The sequence below is a fragment of the Emydura macquarii genome, unplaced genomic scaffold (genome assembly GCF_026122565.2).
Source record: "Emydura macquarii macquarii isolate MOO-44397 ecotype Brisbane River unplaced genomic scaffold, CSIRO-AGI_Emac_v2 contig_746, whole genome shotgun sequence".
Lineage (NCBI taxonomy): Eukaryota > Metazoa > Chordata > Testudines > Chelidae > Emydura > Emydura macquarii.
Genome location: NW_027130883.1, coordinates 1,126,621 through 1,140,633, shown reverse-complemented (window position 1 = coordinate 1,140,633; position 14,013 = coordinate 1,126,621). Strand labels below are relative to the sequence as shown.

The window sequence follows — 14,013 nt, the reverse complement described above, 5'->3', positions numbered from 1 at the left end:
CAGACCCCTGGGGAACTCCGCTTGTGACCGGTTGCCAGCTAGACATGGAGCCATTGATCACTACTCATTGAGCCCTATGCTCTAGCCAGTTCTCTGTCCATTTTATAGTCCATTCTTCTGGTGCTTTAGCTTCTTCTCTCCAGGCCAATGTGCTTGGGCCAAAAATCCAGCATGCAGAGCATGCTGCCCAGGTGCCTTTGAATAATGTCACCCCACGGGCTGCCTGGAGAGATCAGGGTGTCCCAGCTGCTGCTGAAGGAGGCTCCCCACGGCTCCTGGGCAGAGGAATGGGTGTCTGGAGTAGCTGATTGAGGACTCTACTCCTGATTGGCTGGGGCGTAGCCAGGCATTTGAGCCGCTAGCTCCCTCTGCGATGTGGGTTCGTGAAGCAGCCTGAGCACTGGTGATGTAAGTGGGATCTGGATGGTCACAGCTCCTGGCTTCTCTTGCAGGTTGGGGTTAGCACCGCAGGAGCTGGGAGCCAGCGCTCCTGGGTTCTACTCCGCACTGCAGGGAGAGGAGCAGCCATCAGTTTCTACAGAAATGGCGAGGGCAGTTTAATTGCTATTAGCTTTTCTACTCATGCAGCGTCAGGCAGCACTGCACGTCCTGTGGCTGACTCCGATGGCCACATTGCTCTCTTCCGGCCTGACAAGTTCACAAGGTGTCCTGTACCTTACAGCTCCTTCCCCCTGCCCAGAGGCCACGTGTGTGATTCACAGGGGGATGTAGGTGTCAAGTCCAACATCTAGGTGACAGTGGCATTCACCCAAACCCCTGCGCAGCTGCCACCTAAAGACCCTGGGCACCTGCATTACTGCACTTGGGCATGTGCCCAGCCGCCTCTGTTCTGGCTGGAGCTGGGCAAATAACTGACTTTTGAATTCACACTGACAGTTCCAGACAATCTGGGTTTGGGTCAAACTCAAATTTAGAATTTTAAGCAAATTGAAAAAGTCCATTTTGGCTTGAACAAAATGTTTAATTTGACCAGAAAAATGTTGTTTCTGGACATTTTTCAAGGGCTAGATTGACAAATCAGCCAGAGGAGGAGGACTTGGTCCCCTTCTCACTTTTAGCCCAATCTTGAGGATGTTTATCTGGGATGTGGACAACCAGGATTCAACTCCCTCTCTGTTTGACATAGCAATGGGATTTGAACAGGGTTCTCCAACTTACGCTAAGGCTGCTTTAACCATGGGGCAATGGGATATTCTGCCTGAGATTGGTAAGTTTATGGAGGGGATGGTCTGATGAGACTGCTTGCAGTGACATGTGGCTGATCTGTGACTACTCGCAGCAAATATCTCCAATGGCCGGTGATGGACCACTAGATGGGGAGAGCACTGAGTTACTACAGGGAATTCTTTCCCAAGTGTCTGGCTGGTGGTTCTTGCCTAGATGCTCAGGGTCTAACTGATCACTAGATTTGGGGGCAGCTTGGCAAAGACCCTCGTGGTTTTTCGCCTTTCTCTGCAGCACAGGGCACAAATCACTTGTTGGTTTAAACTAGTGTAAATGGCAGATTCTCTGTAACTTGAAGTCTTTACATCATGATTTGAGAACTTCAGTGCCTCAGCCAGAGGTTCTGGGTCTATTAGAGGAGTGGGGGGTGAGGTTCTGTGGCCCGCAATGTGCAGGAGGTCAGACGAGATGATCACAATGGTCCTTTCTGATCTTACAGTCTATGAGTCTGAGTCTATATTCTGGGGTGGGTCATTCTCAGGCTCTCCTGTGGAAGCTGTTTCATTGTGTATAACTAATTATTAAACAGTCAGCGGATCACAGAATTGGGTGAAGGTCTGTGGCCTGCATTGTGCAGGAGGTCAGACGAGATGATCATAATGGTTCCTTCAGACCTTATAGTCTATGAGTCTATGACTTGTGCCTGAGTTGCCCACCTCCGAGGTGAATGCCCTAGTCACCAGGCTATGCAGTTGTTCTTGCTCTTTTTCTGGCCCAGTAACTAACCCTGGGCATGTGGCACAGACACCATTCTCTTGGTGGGGACCAGAGCTCAGCATCTCAGAGAGCTCTTCCAGCTGATGAGCTGACTTGATCCCAGCAGGGCAAGTTCTCCAGGACAGCAGGGCTTCCTTCTCGTCTGCCCCCATCTCTCATAGTCAAACATGCCTTAAAGAGGTCATGCTGTGTCTTCCTTCTGTATAGTGCAAGGACTGTTTCAGGCTCTGGGAGGAGAGTGGGGCCTACGGGGCTAAAGCAGAGGAGAGGTCCAGGAGTCAGCGCTCCTGGATTCTACACAAATCCTTACTGTTGTTTGTCTGTGCAGCGTTCAGGGAAGCTGGGCTCTGGGGATGTTCCTTAAGAATAAACAAGGTGACACTGAGAGTAGACCCGCCCTGGAGCATCAATTTCTTCTCCTGACAGAGACAGCTTGGTGAGGCTCCAAATAGTGGCGTGCTGCTGGGGACAATGTGGCAACTGTACAGTGGGGAAGGGAGGAGAATCCGTAGGGAGACCTCCCAGGAGGACAGGAGTCCATGGACCTTGGAGATCCCCAGCGCCTCTCAGCTCTGGGGCTGCTCAGCCAAGCTTTAATGAATGTTTTCTCAGTCACAGTCTCCTGGGGTTAATTAAGGCCAGCTCTGCAGTCCCGGAGGCCTGATTCCTGGGGTTCATCTTCACAGGAAGGTGTCCATTCCTCTCCAGATGCTGGGAGAGGCAGGCATCAGTCCTACTTGTCTGAGGTGAGGCTGGGTATCAGTGGAAGGGACTGGGGTTGTGCAGGGCAGTGGGAGTGAAGGATGGCCTGTGATGATGGGGAGCAGAGGAGAGTCAGGGATTGGGATGCAGGGCAGACAGGATAGCAGGGTGATCTGGGAGCAGGGACCAGAGAGGGAGGCTGGACATCATGAACAGAATCCTGTTCTCTCCGTCTGCATGTTCCTGCCCCTTCTTTCCCCCATCTGGGTACCTGGACTCTGAACAGAAAGACATTCCCCATTCCCCACTCCCAGTCTGTTCCGTGACCCCCTTTCCCATGGCCGGCCCCAATCCCTCCATCTCCATCCCCACACATCACCTTGTCTTTTAAGATGCTGTGAAGATGCCAGGGGAAGGGTCTCATGTGCCGGACAGTCTCTCTTCTGTAGTCCACAGTTGGACAGAGCAGCTCTGTCCTGGCCCTTTGTCCTTCCCCCTCCAACACCTGGATGGGAGTTCTCCAGAGCCTCCTCTAAGCCGTGCTGAACTTGTCACACAAACACATGGAAAGCAGCTCTGTCAATAGAGAGACCACCTCTGCAGGGAATGACGAGCTGAAACAGAGAGCTCACCGGGAGATAAGTTTTCTGCCCCTTTGAAAAATACTGATGAAATATCATAGAATCATAGAAATCAACTTTTTCATCAAATATTTTCAAGGTTTTAATTGAAAACATAAAAAACTGATAATCAAGAGATATATTTTCATGCTTTTGACCTAAAATTTTAAATTTTTGCTAGCCATAAACTAAAAGAGAAAAAAAATTGGATTTCCTCAAAAATATTTCAAGGGAAATATGACAGTTTTCCATGAAAATGGACCTCTTTCTTTTTGTTGAAAAAATAAACAATTTTGCATTTGAAAGTAAACCTATTTAATGGGAAATTTCCGACTCACTCAACTAAAATTAAGAACTGGTGGAAATTTTTTGAGTGAAAAGTTTGGTTGGAGGAGGAAAAATAATGACCCTTTGTTGGAATTGAAAATTTCTCATGAAAAACGGTGCTTCTCTCTGAGTTTAAAGGATGCCCTGAGATCTGGTCCCTCTTTCCCACAGCCATAGGAGTGGCTAGAATGGGTCAAAACCATGGTCCATCTAACCCAGGAGCCATCTATGACCACATGCTGCAGAAGCAAGTATAAGAACCCACAGAAGCAGGTGGGGAATCTGCCCCCCATGAAGATTTCCTCCTGAGCTCTAATAGCTAGAGGTTTCCCACAGCCTTGAAGCAGACAGTTTAAAATCCCTTCCACAAATTTTGCTTAGTATGAGCTAAATTAACTCTGGATGTTTCTCTTCCCCATGGAAATATTCAGTCCCACTTTTAATATTGCTATGTTTTAACCTCAGCAACATCCTATGGCAATCAGTTCCACCATCCATTTATACACTGAGTTCATGAGTATTTCTTTTGATCCATTTGGAGGGTTCCACTGTTTAATTCCCTGGAATGTCCCCTTGTTCCTGTGCCATAAGATAGGGAGAACAGAATCCCATGCTTTCTTTTTTCAGTCCTGTTTGTTGTTATATCATGCCCCCCCCCAAACAATCCTGATCTTTTCCATCTGTCTGCAGAGGAGAGTTTTCCCGTTGCCTGACCTGTCTCAACTTCTGCTCATTCCTGCATTTCCTGGGAGGAATTCGGGTGCCCAGTGAGACACACAGGATCCAGATGAAGACAAAGGGCTGTGAGTGTGTTTGTGGACTGGGGTCACTGGCTCTTCGATGAACTAAAGGGACTGAGTCCTATTAACCTCTCACTGTAAGGTAGGTTTTCCAGACCTCCTGTGCATCAGGGATATATGAATGACCCCCAAGGCCCAACCCACTATATACTAAGAGCAATCACTGTGTTGCGAACTCTCATGATCTTGAATCTCATGATATGCAGAGTTTTTAGGGTCATAGGACTGGAAGGGCCCTCCTGGGTCACTGAGTCCAGTTCCATCATATCATCCCCTTCATAAACTTATCCAGCTCCATCTGACCACTAGTTAGGTTGTTTGCCCCCTCTGCTCCTAGTGGAAGGTTATTCCAGAATCTCCCTACCATCTGGCTTTGGAGTTGCTGAATCTGTGAGCATCCTTGTTTTATCCATTTCCTTCATGGGCCTTGGGGAGAACAGGGCTGGCTGCATTGTCCTCAACATGCTCATGGCACTTGGAACTTGGTATTATGATAAGGACTAGAATCCAATCTCATGCTTCATGGTTTCAATCAATCACCTGCAAGGTTCAGGAAGGAATTTTTTGTGCTGGCTGATGTTTGTAGTCTGGATTTCACCTTCCTCTGAACCATCAGAAGTCAGCCACTGCTGAAGATGGGATGCTGGTTGGGATGGGCTAATATTCTGAGGTGGTCCAGAAAAGCCTCTGTCTAGATGCTGTCTGCTATGTCTTGATCATGTGCTCAGGGTCTAACTATTCATTGGATTAGGGGTCAGGAAGGAATTTTCACCCACATCAGATTAGCAGTTACTTCGGGGGGTTTCAGCTTCCTCTGCTGGAGTGTGTTTTGCCTGCTGGGATCATCTGAGTCAGTCTCTGCCTTGGGCACACAACACTTTGGTCACTTAAGGATTGGAATGCTTAGTTCAATTGAAGTAAATGGTCTCCATGTGGGGGTATTTGTATGAAACTGAATGGCCTGTGCTATATAGGAGGTCAGGCTAGATGATCTAATGGTCTCTTCTGGCCTTTAACTCTATGAATCCTCTGATGGCTGGAAACTCTTTTCTAATTTCCAGACTGAATTGAGTCCTGGTCAGTTTATCCCCATTTATTCTTGGGCCACCATTGTTCTTAACTGCAATAGATTTTCTCTCTGTTTACCCCCAATATATTTATTCTTAAAGCCCAGCTCCTAAAATCATGGGATGAGAATTAATTTGTTTAAAAGAACTAAGTAAGTTTCTGGGTCTTGTGGTTGAAGAGGAAAGTTTGGAAACACATCCCCTAATAGCTCAAAAACCCCAGTAGAAGAATGAAAAGGACCCAACTTTTATTATTGTGAAAAATCTAATGATTTTTAAATGATCTTGTGAGTTTCGGGGGTCCTGACACATGTTTTTGCAATACTTGGAGTTGGCAAAATACCCTATGCCTAACTTATGCAAGGAGCCCTATTGAAGTCAATGGGAGTGGTGGGAAAATGCCTATTCATTTTCATGGGAAAGTCTGAAAAGATTTCATTGGCATTAACATGTTCCAATAAACCCCAAAAAAACAAAAAACAAAAACAAAAAAAAAACCCACTTTATTTTTATAAATGAAAAAAAAAATCTTTTTTTCTGTTTTCAAAAATCATTTTTTAAAATCAAAATGTTTGCTGCTGAAAATAGGATTTGGTGAAAATGTTTGGTTTTCAAAAGCAGTTTCCAGAAAAATGAAACCATTTATCTAAACACCCGGATTGTTACAGAAATCGAAAGGATTTAACAGGGTTTTGTTTTTCAAATTTTGGTTCTGGTTTTAAATAAAAAACTCAGAGAAGATTTTGTCCTAAATGCAATAGTACTGTGAAGATTTTCCTTTTCATGACAAGCCTTTTTTTTCCTGGAAATTATGTTTTGATGAAAAACATCAACCAGCTGAAAAGGGCTAGTCCTGGGCATAAGGTCAGGCAAATGATTATGGGACTGAGAGGACAGCGAGCACCTAGCATGGCTGTCTATATAAACAGGCTGAATAAGCAGGGGATCCCCCAATAGGAGCAGGGAGTTTCTATTCCCTTTCTATTTGGCACTGGTGCAACTGCTGCTGGAATAATGCATCCAGGTTTGATATTCACAGGTCAAGAAAGATGATGATAAATTGGAGAGGATTAAGAAAAGAGCCAAGAGAACAATTAAAAGATTGGAAAACCTGCCTTATAGTGAAAGACTTTGGGAGCTCAGTCTATGTAGCTTAACAAGGAGAGGGTTAAGGGGTGGTTTGATCAGTCTATAAGTGTCTACATGGGGAAGTGAAATTTGACAATGGAGAGTGTCAAGGTGCCCAGTATAGGTCACAGCTGAGAATGCCAAACTCAGGACAGACTGTTGGGAAATAGCAGACACTCCCCAAAACTGGTGGTATATTCTATCATTAGAGTTCACCAAGCCGGTAACAAAAGTGAGCTTCTGTATCACTATACTAATTCAACAAGGAGCCAAAAAACAGTCCCTTTGGCATTCTAGCCCCTGGGTTTCTGCCCAGACAAAGTAGATTTCTGTGATAAATGATTATTAAAACCAGAAATCACATATTAGGTTTTTCCAACTCCAAACAGCCAGACACTCACCCAGATCAATATGTACTTCAGGATCTCACCAAATACCACATTGCAGCCAATCTTTAGTAAACTAATTAAGATTTATTAATAAAATAAGAAAAGAAGAGAATTATTAAATGGTTAAAATGAATCATATACATTACAGTTGATTTCAGAGTCTGTAGATCAGGATAATAAGCAGTGATGTTAAATCTGCTATCTTGCAATAAGTCTCTCTGGATCACCCAAAAGATTGGAGATCCTCAGTCCATTGTTCAAAGCTTCCCTTTTGTTAGAAATCATAATCCAGAGATGTGGAGCAGGAAAGAGGGCAGGGGGCAATGTCACAGTTTCATTTTATACCCCCAGTCCATGTGCATGGAAAATTACTGTCTAAAACATGGAGTCAGGGAGGTGTCCTCAGGAGGGGCTTGCTGGAAGAGTTGATTCTTCTTAATGGCCCATCAACACATGGCTGATGAGTCTTGATGTAAATCTGCCTTGCAGGTGTTACCCAGGAACACAACATACTTGAGATACAAACACATAGCAAATATTCATAACTTCATATACAATGATGACACACAGATTTCAACAAGACAGCATTGTTCAACAGAGCACAACTTTTCCAATGGTACCTTACAAGGCATACTTTGTACAAGATTTATTGCAATTCTGTAACAGGGGTGACTATATTGATGCAGACAGTCATCTTCCTTTTTATACTGCATCACAGAGAGCTCTTCAGTCTAGCAGACAAAGGAATAACAACATTCAATGGCTGGAAGTTGAAGCTGAGCAAATTCAGACTAGAAGTAATGTGTGAATTTATAAGAGTCAGGGAAATTAACCATTGGAACAACTGCCCAAGGGTTGTGATGGATTTTCCATCACTGGACAGCTTCAGATTAAGATCGGATGTTTTTCAGAAAGATCTGCTCTAGTTCAGTCTCAGTTATTGGACCTGAAGCAGGAATTAATTCAGGGGAGTCCAGTGACTCCAGGACAGAGCTTTCGGGCTCCTGAGCCCTCTGTTTCCCTCTGAGAGCTCCCACAATGAGTCATGTTAGTTCAGTCTCCTGCAGAGACTAAACCTCAAGGAGCAATTCAACCCAAGGAGTGTTTGCTGAGATGAAGGGCAGCCTTTTCAGAACAAGGCAAAATCTATTAGTTATTTGGAATCCAGCATCAGTGAAGTCTTAGCACAGCCTGGGAAAAGGCAGCTTGGAACTGAGTCCATGCTGGTGGGAGCCATGGTTGAAGATCCATGCTCTACTGAGATCCAACTTCTCCCTCTGTCCCTGTGTCCCCCCGCTCTGTTGGCAGCAGCAGTCTTAAAAGCCATCAGTTCCCAACTGCCTTTCCTTTCTTTCCCTTTGCCTCCCTGCAAGGTGTTGAGGGAAGTTGCCTGCTCTTGGGCTGCCCCAGTCCCTAAGTATTAATGCTCCAGTCTTTGACATTTCCACAGACCAACGCAGGGTCTTTCATTCATGTATGTTGTTCCCAGTTGGTCTTGCTAACACAAGGCAGCACAGGTGTTACACACACCTATCCGTTAGCTCCCTTGTCTCAAGGAGGAAATCAGCTCTTCCCTGCAATGTGTAGCCATGTAAAGTGGATCGGGATAGGGTCACACACATCATCCATAAACACGTTACAAAAAATCCCCCGCTTCTTCCCCACCCCATAAGCCCATTGCTGATTTCCTTCTCCTCTCTGTTCAGGTGTCGCCACATCCCTTCACCATGGATGATGCCAACCAGACGTCCACCTCAAAGTTTGTGCTCCTGGGCTTGTCCGAACGGCAGGACCTTCAGCCACTGATTTTCGCAGGGCTCCTGGCCACTTATCTGGTGAACCTGGTGGGCAACTCCCTGCTGCTGGGTGCAGTGTGGGCTGACCCCCGGCTTCGCAGCCCCATGTACTTCCTCCTTAGCCAGCTGGCCGTGGTGGACATGAGCTTCGCCTCCATCACCCTGCCCCAGGCCCTGGTGCACACCCTGACCCAGAACCGAGCTATCCCCTTTGCCAGCTGCATGGCCCAGCTTTTCTTCTTCCTGGCTGTGGGCAGCATGGAGGGCTATCTGCTGGCTGTCATGGCGTATGACCGCTATGTGGCCATCTGCAACCCCCTGCACTATGCCACTGTGGTGACACGGCCCCTTTGTCTCAAGATGGTGGGAGCCTCCTGGGCCGTGGTGACCATGCATTCCCTGCTGCACACCTCCTTGGCTGCCCGGCTGCACTACTGTGGTCGCCGCCTGCAGCATTTCATCTGTGATGTAGCACCCCTGCTGCTCCTCTCCTGCACCCGGCCCTTCTCCAATGAGCTGGCAGTCTTCACAGAGGGTGTCCTGGTGGTTGTGGGACCCTTTGCCTTCATCCTGGCTTCCTATGTCCGCATTGGAGTCGCTGTGGGCCGCTTGCGCTCAGCCCGCAGCCTGCACAAGGCCCTCTCCACCTGTGGCTCCCACTTGGCCGTGGTGACGCTCTTCTATGGCACTGTGGCCTGGCTCTACTTCCGCCCAGCCTCCAGCTACACCCTGGGGCGTGACCGGCAGGTAGCCGTCTTCTACACTGCGGTGGCGCCTGCCCTGAACCCCCTCATCTACAGCCTGCGGAACAAGGAGGTGGCTGCATCCCTGAGGAGGGCAGGAAGGAAGGTCCTGGCTCTCTGTGCATGAGTCCAGCCCACAGTCCCATCACTGAACCAGAAGTGACCTTTCTGCCCAAGATTCATTGCTGCTGCCAGAATGTTGGCTGCGGTTAGTTACAAATACTCTGGATGGTCTTTTTATCTCTATAAATGTCTGATCCCTGCATGAATCTTGCTAAGTTCTTGGCCTCAATCCATGCTGGGGTACTGAGTTCTGCCATCTAATCCCATGGCATTTTGAAAGCTATTTCCTTCTATCAGTTTTGAATTTCCCCGTCAAAACCAGGGCCAGCCCCGATCTCCGGATGGCACCAAATTGTTGTGATGATCCCACATGCTGCTTCTTCAGCCTGGGTCTGCACAGTGACTGAACACTGCTCCTAGCTCAGAGTCTCTCAGGCACACTCCAAAGCACAAAGCCTGTGTTTGACACTGTTCTTGTGCAGTGGGGCCTGTTGCAATAACTGGGGCCTCCAGTTCAGAGCTCACCTGTAGCTAATTGGATAAAAGTTTATAACCATTGCCTGGAGCAGGGGTTCTCCCAACACATTTCTGATGGCCTCATAGTGCAGTCGCCAACTCTTGCTGGTGGCTGCTCTCACAAACACGTCTCCATCCCTGCCTCCTGCGGCCCTTCAGTGAGATCCTGCCGTGGGGAAGGTGAGTCAGGAACTCACCAGCCGCTTGTGGAGTCCCAGGCTCCCTGTGTCCCAGCCAGATGGGAGCAGGGGAGCTGCCCAGGTGAGTTCCCCAGTTACTGAATGCTGCAGTCGCCTCCACTGACAAAAGCCACCTACGGCACTGTGCACGCCAGCTCCACATCTCTCCAGAGGCACTGCCCGGAGTCCCGGAGAAGGCTGCATGGTGCAGGGGGCAGATCCCTGCTGGCAGCAGCAGTGCAAACACCAAGTGAGCACATCTTGCTGTCCTTGGTAACAGCTATTCAGGAGCAACATAGAATCATAGAATATTAGAGCTGGAAGGGACCTCAGGAGGTGTCTAGTCCAACCCCCTGCTCAAAGCAGGACTATCCTCAGCTAAATCATTCCAGCCAGGGCTTTGTCAAGCAGCAGCTTAAAAACCTCTAAAGATGGAGATTCCACCACCTTCTTAGGTAACCCATTCCAGTGTTTCACCACCCTCCTAGTGAAAAACTTTTTCCTAATATCCAAGCAGCTGGGCACTGCAGAGGGGCCGCTGCTTTGCTCCCTCATCTCAGGCTATGCTTTGGAGGCTGTCGTGGCCGCAAAACAAATCCACTGGTACCCTCATATGAGAAATGCTGGTTTAAGTGATCCAATGCTTGACTCCTTGCCAGCCCCCACCTTTTGCTTGTGTTTGGCTTCTGGAAAGCAGGGTGCAGAGATCCAACCTTGGCGAGGTTTCTCTTGCAAGGTAAGTGTGTGGAATCTTTGTGTTTAGGAAGCACATAATATGGTGCTGTCACTAAACTGAGGAGGGAAATGGTTGTTTGAGAGAGACGGGAAGAATAAAAGAGGCCCCCAAGGATGACAAAGATTAGCAGGTTTTTGTTTTAATTACTTGGCCACTCTGTGTGATGGGCTTGTTGTTATTTAGTTTCTTCTAAGGTTTCTGTGTTGGCCAAATCCTGTTTTTGTGAAAAACATGAAAGAACAGAGCCACCCCCCCTGCCCTCTTTCTACCAAGAGGCACTTCAACCTGATACACTGTACCTTTAGTCAAAAGCTAAAACCTCAACTGACTCTTATTGTTCTACCCTTTGAAATGTTCACTTCAGTCTTTCTAAAATATCCATTTACTGCAGAATAATTCAAGTCTGTCTTTACTTTGTATAATTCTATTTGTTTTAAGATTGTTTCTAAAACCACTCCACTGACAATTTTATCTGTTAATTTTACCCACTTTCAAAATATTTGTAAAAACACTATTGTAAGTATAAGAAGCCACAGGGTGAAATGTAATATACCTATCTAATTGTGAAAGACACTGGCAAAAATGAAATAATGTTTCCTTTAAAAAAAAGATATATATATATATATGTGAATTCTTCAGCTAGGAGTTGGCACTGAGTGATTAAAGTGTGAATGGCTGAGCAATTGAGGTGGGTGTTGACAGGGAGAGTGATTGAACAAATGGTCTCAGTAAGGGATGTCAAAACACAATGAAGAAAACACCAGCCTCACCTAAAACGTTTGAGGACGGAAGAAAGGAACGAAGATAATAACTTTTACCACTCATAGACTTACATGAGGTCTTTTTCCTATAAAATGGAATAGAAAGATGAAGACTGGAGGTTTGGATCTACATCACCACACCAGACAGGAGTACCGATACACAATGACAGAACCTTGCTCCTCACCCTCGTGCTACAGTCACCTAGCCAGTGAGTACCACAAGCACCAAGAGGCTGATAACTAGAACATCTGTGAGACTCCTATGTATGTGTAATTTGTCTCCCTGGCTGCATATGCCTGTCTGCGTGTATGAATGTGAATAAAAGTACCAATTGAACCATGTGTCAACGAAGTATACTTTATTAACTAGAATCTCTGTAATTGTAGTATTGATTCAATGTTGATACTGTTTTCCTGGTATTTACATTATTGATACTATTTCACTAAGTAAAGCACAATATTGATATTGTTATAGTGTTGATACTGTTTTCCTGGTATTTACATTATTGATACTATTTCACTAAGTAAAGCACAATATTGATATTGTTATAGTGTTGATACTGTTTTCTTGGTATTTGAACTATTGATTCTATTCACCAAATTTTGCATTCACAATAAACGTGGCTTGTTGCCTTATCCCCTGAAAAAGACCCTGTGATATTTGTTATTTGAATACTATCTGCTGCCTCTAACCTTTTCCCTAGTTCATTGGCTGGCCAGGGATGGTGGGGGGAGAGGGGGGATAGTTTAGCTTTTGAAAAAAACTTTCTCTGTGCCTTTATAAAGGACTGACAGACAGATACAGGTAGAAAACCACAAAACCTTTCTTGGTGCAGGGAGCCAGGTTTGCTGTTCAGGTTCTGTATTTCACAAATTCCCAGGTCTGGGAATGTCCACCAAGAGCATTTCTAATGAGAAGATGGATGCAAAGCACTTAGGCTGCACAGAAGTTCATTGGAGGTAGGGTTGGAATTAATCATATTTTGAGGATCTTTTGGGAAAAGAGACTTTACTGACAAGGTTTGTCTCTGTTCTTATTTCACCTTATGGTGTTATTTAGATGAATTAGTATTTATTTTTCTAGTATATTAATTAAACCCTAAACATAATTTAATCAATCATAAACATTAGTGTCACCTGACTTTTCCCTCTTTTGGCATAAATGAACTAAATTTGTGGCTTTCTGTAAAGTGGAGAGAGATTACATTTGTGGAATTCAATCTCTGTATTTGTGGGTGGATGTTTTCTCTCACCTCTCAGTGCAAAAGTGAACTGAGGCGATGGCTACACTGCAGAATTATGTCAATCTAACGTATGCAGTTATCAAATCACTTGTGTGTGTGTACAGATTAGGCTACATGTGTCTGCAGTGCATGTCTTCACCAGGAGTGCTTGTATCTATCGTAATGTCAGAGTGGGGTATTTGGGGAAGTCTCTCAGGGAGGTGGATTAACTATAACGGGTAGTCCAGGAGTGCTGGAAGATCCCTGGGAGTCACCAGCCCCAAAACGGAGGCCCGGCTTTGCACTACCTCCTCCCCCAGGAGTCCCGCCCATGCACTGCCTCTTCCCCCCAAGGGCCTAGCCCATCCTCCTGCTCAGTCGCTCATCCCCCCACCCTGCCATCACTCATCCTTAAAGCAGGTAAAAAGCAAGAGGACATAGCCCCCCCACTTTTAAAAATGGTGGGACCATGGCCCCCTGTTTCAGCACCCCTGTGGTATTCGATTATTTTTTGTCAAGGTCCAAATTTCTTAGTCAAGGTACAGCCAAGGTCCAAACTCCACAGAAACATTTTTCACACCGCAAGTGCCCCTGTTCTACAAACACACACCGTGGTGTGGAACACAACAGGGCCTATTGCCGGGGGGATAGCCAGGGTGTCAATACTTGCAGGCCAGACCAGACCAGACCAGACCATGCCACTCTGGGGCTGACATGTTACCCAGGGGGGCAGCTGCCCCCACCCGCGGCGCTGGGCACTTCAGCAATGGGAAAAGCTGGGGGAGGGGAGCAGGGCCGGCTGGGGGGGTCTCCCCGAGGGGGCCAGCGGAGGTCGGGATGAGCTATTGGGGGGGAGGCTCAGGCTGACGCCGGGACCCTCCCGCTGCCGACCCTTACCCGGCCTCAAAGACAAGACAACCGGAAGTGCCCTGCGTTAGAGACGTACTTCCAGAATCCATTCTCCTCAGAGCGGAAGTGACGTTTGCAGACACGCATAGCCA

The 14,013-nt window shown here is 46.6% G+C and overlaps 1 protein-coding gene across 1 annotated transcript; it reads left to right on the top strand.

Annotated features, from left to right (window-relative positions):
- Window positions 1-8,722: 8,722 nt before the first annotated feature.
- LOC137149411 (olfactory receptor 1f45-like) lies at window positions 8,723-9,661 on the top strand. Its single transcript, XM_067542933.1, has one exon. The coding sequence runs from the start codon at window positions 8,723-8,725 to the stop codon at window positions 9,659-9,661; it is 939 nt and encodes a 312-aa protein (XP_067399034.1).
- The last annotated feature ends 4,352 nt before the right edge of the window (window positions 9,662-14,013 follow it).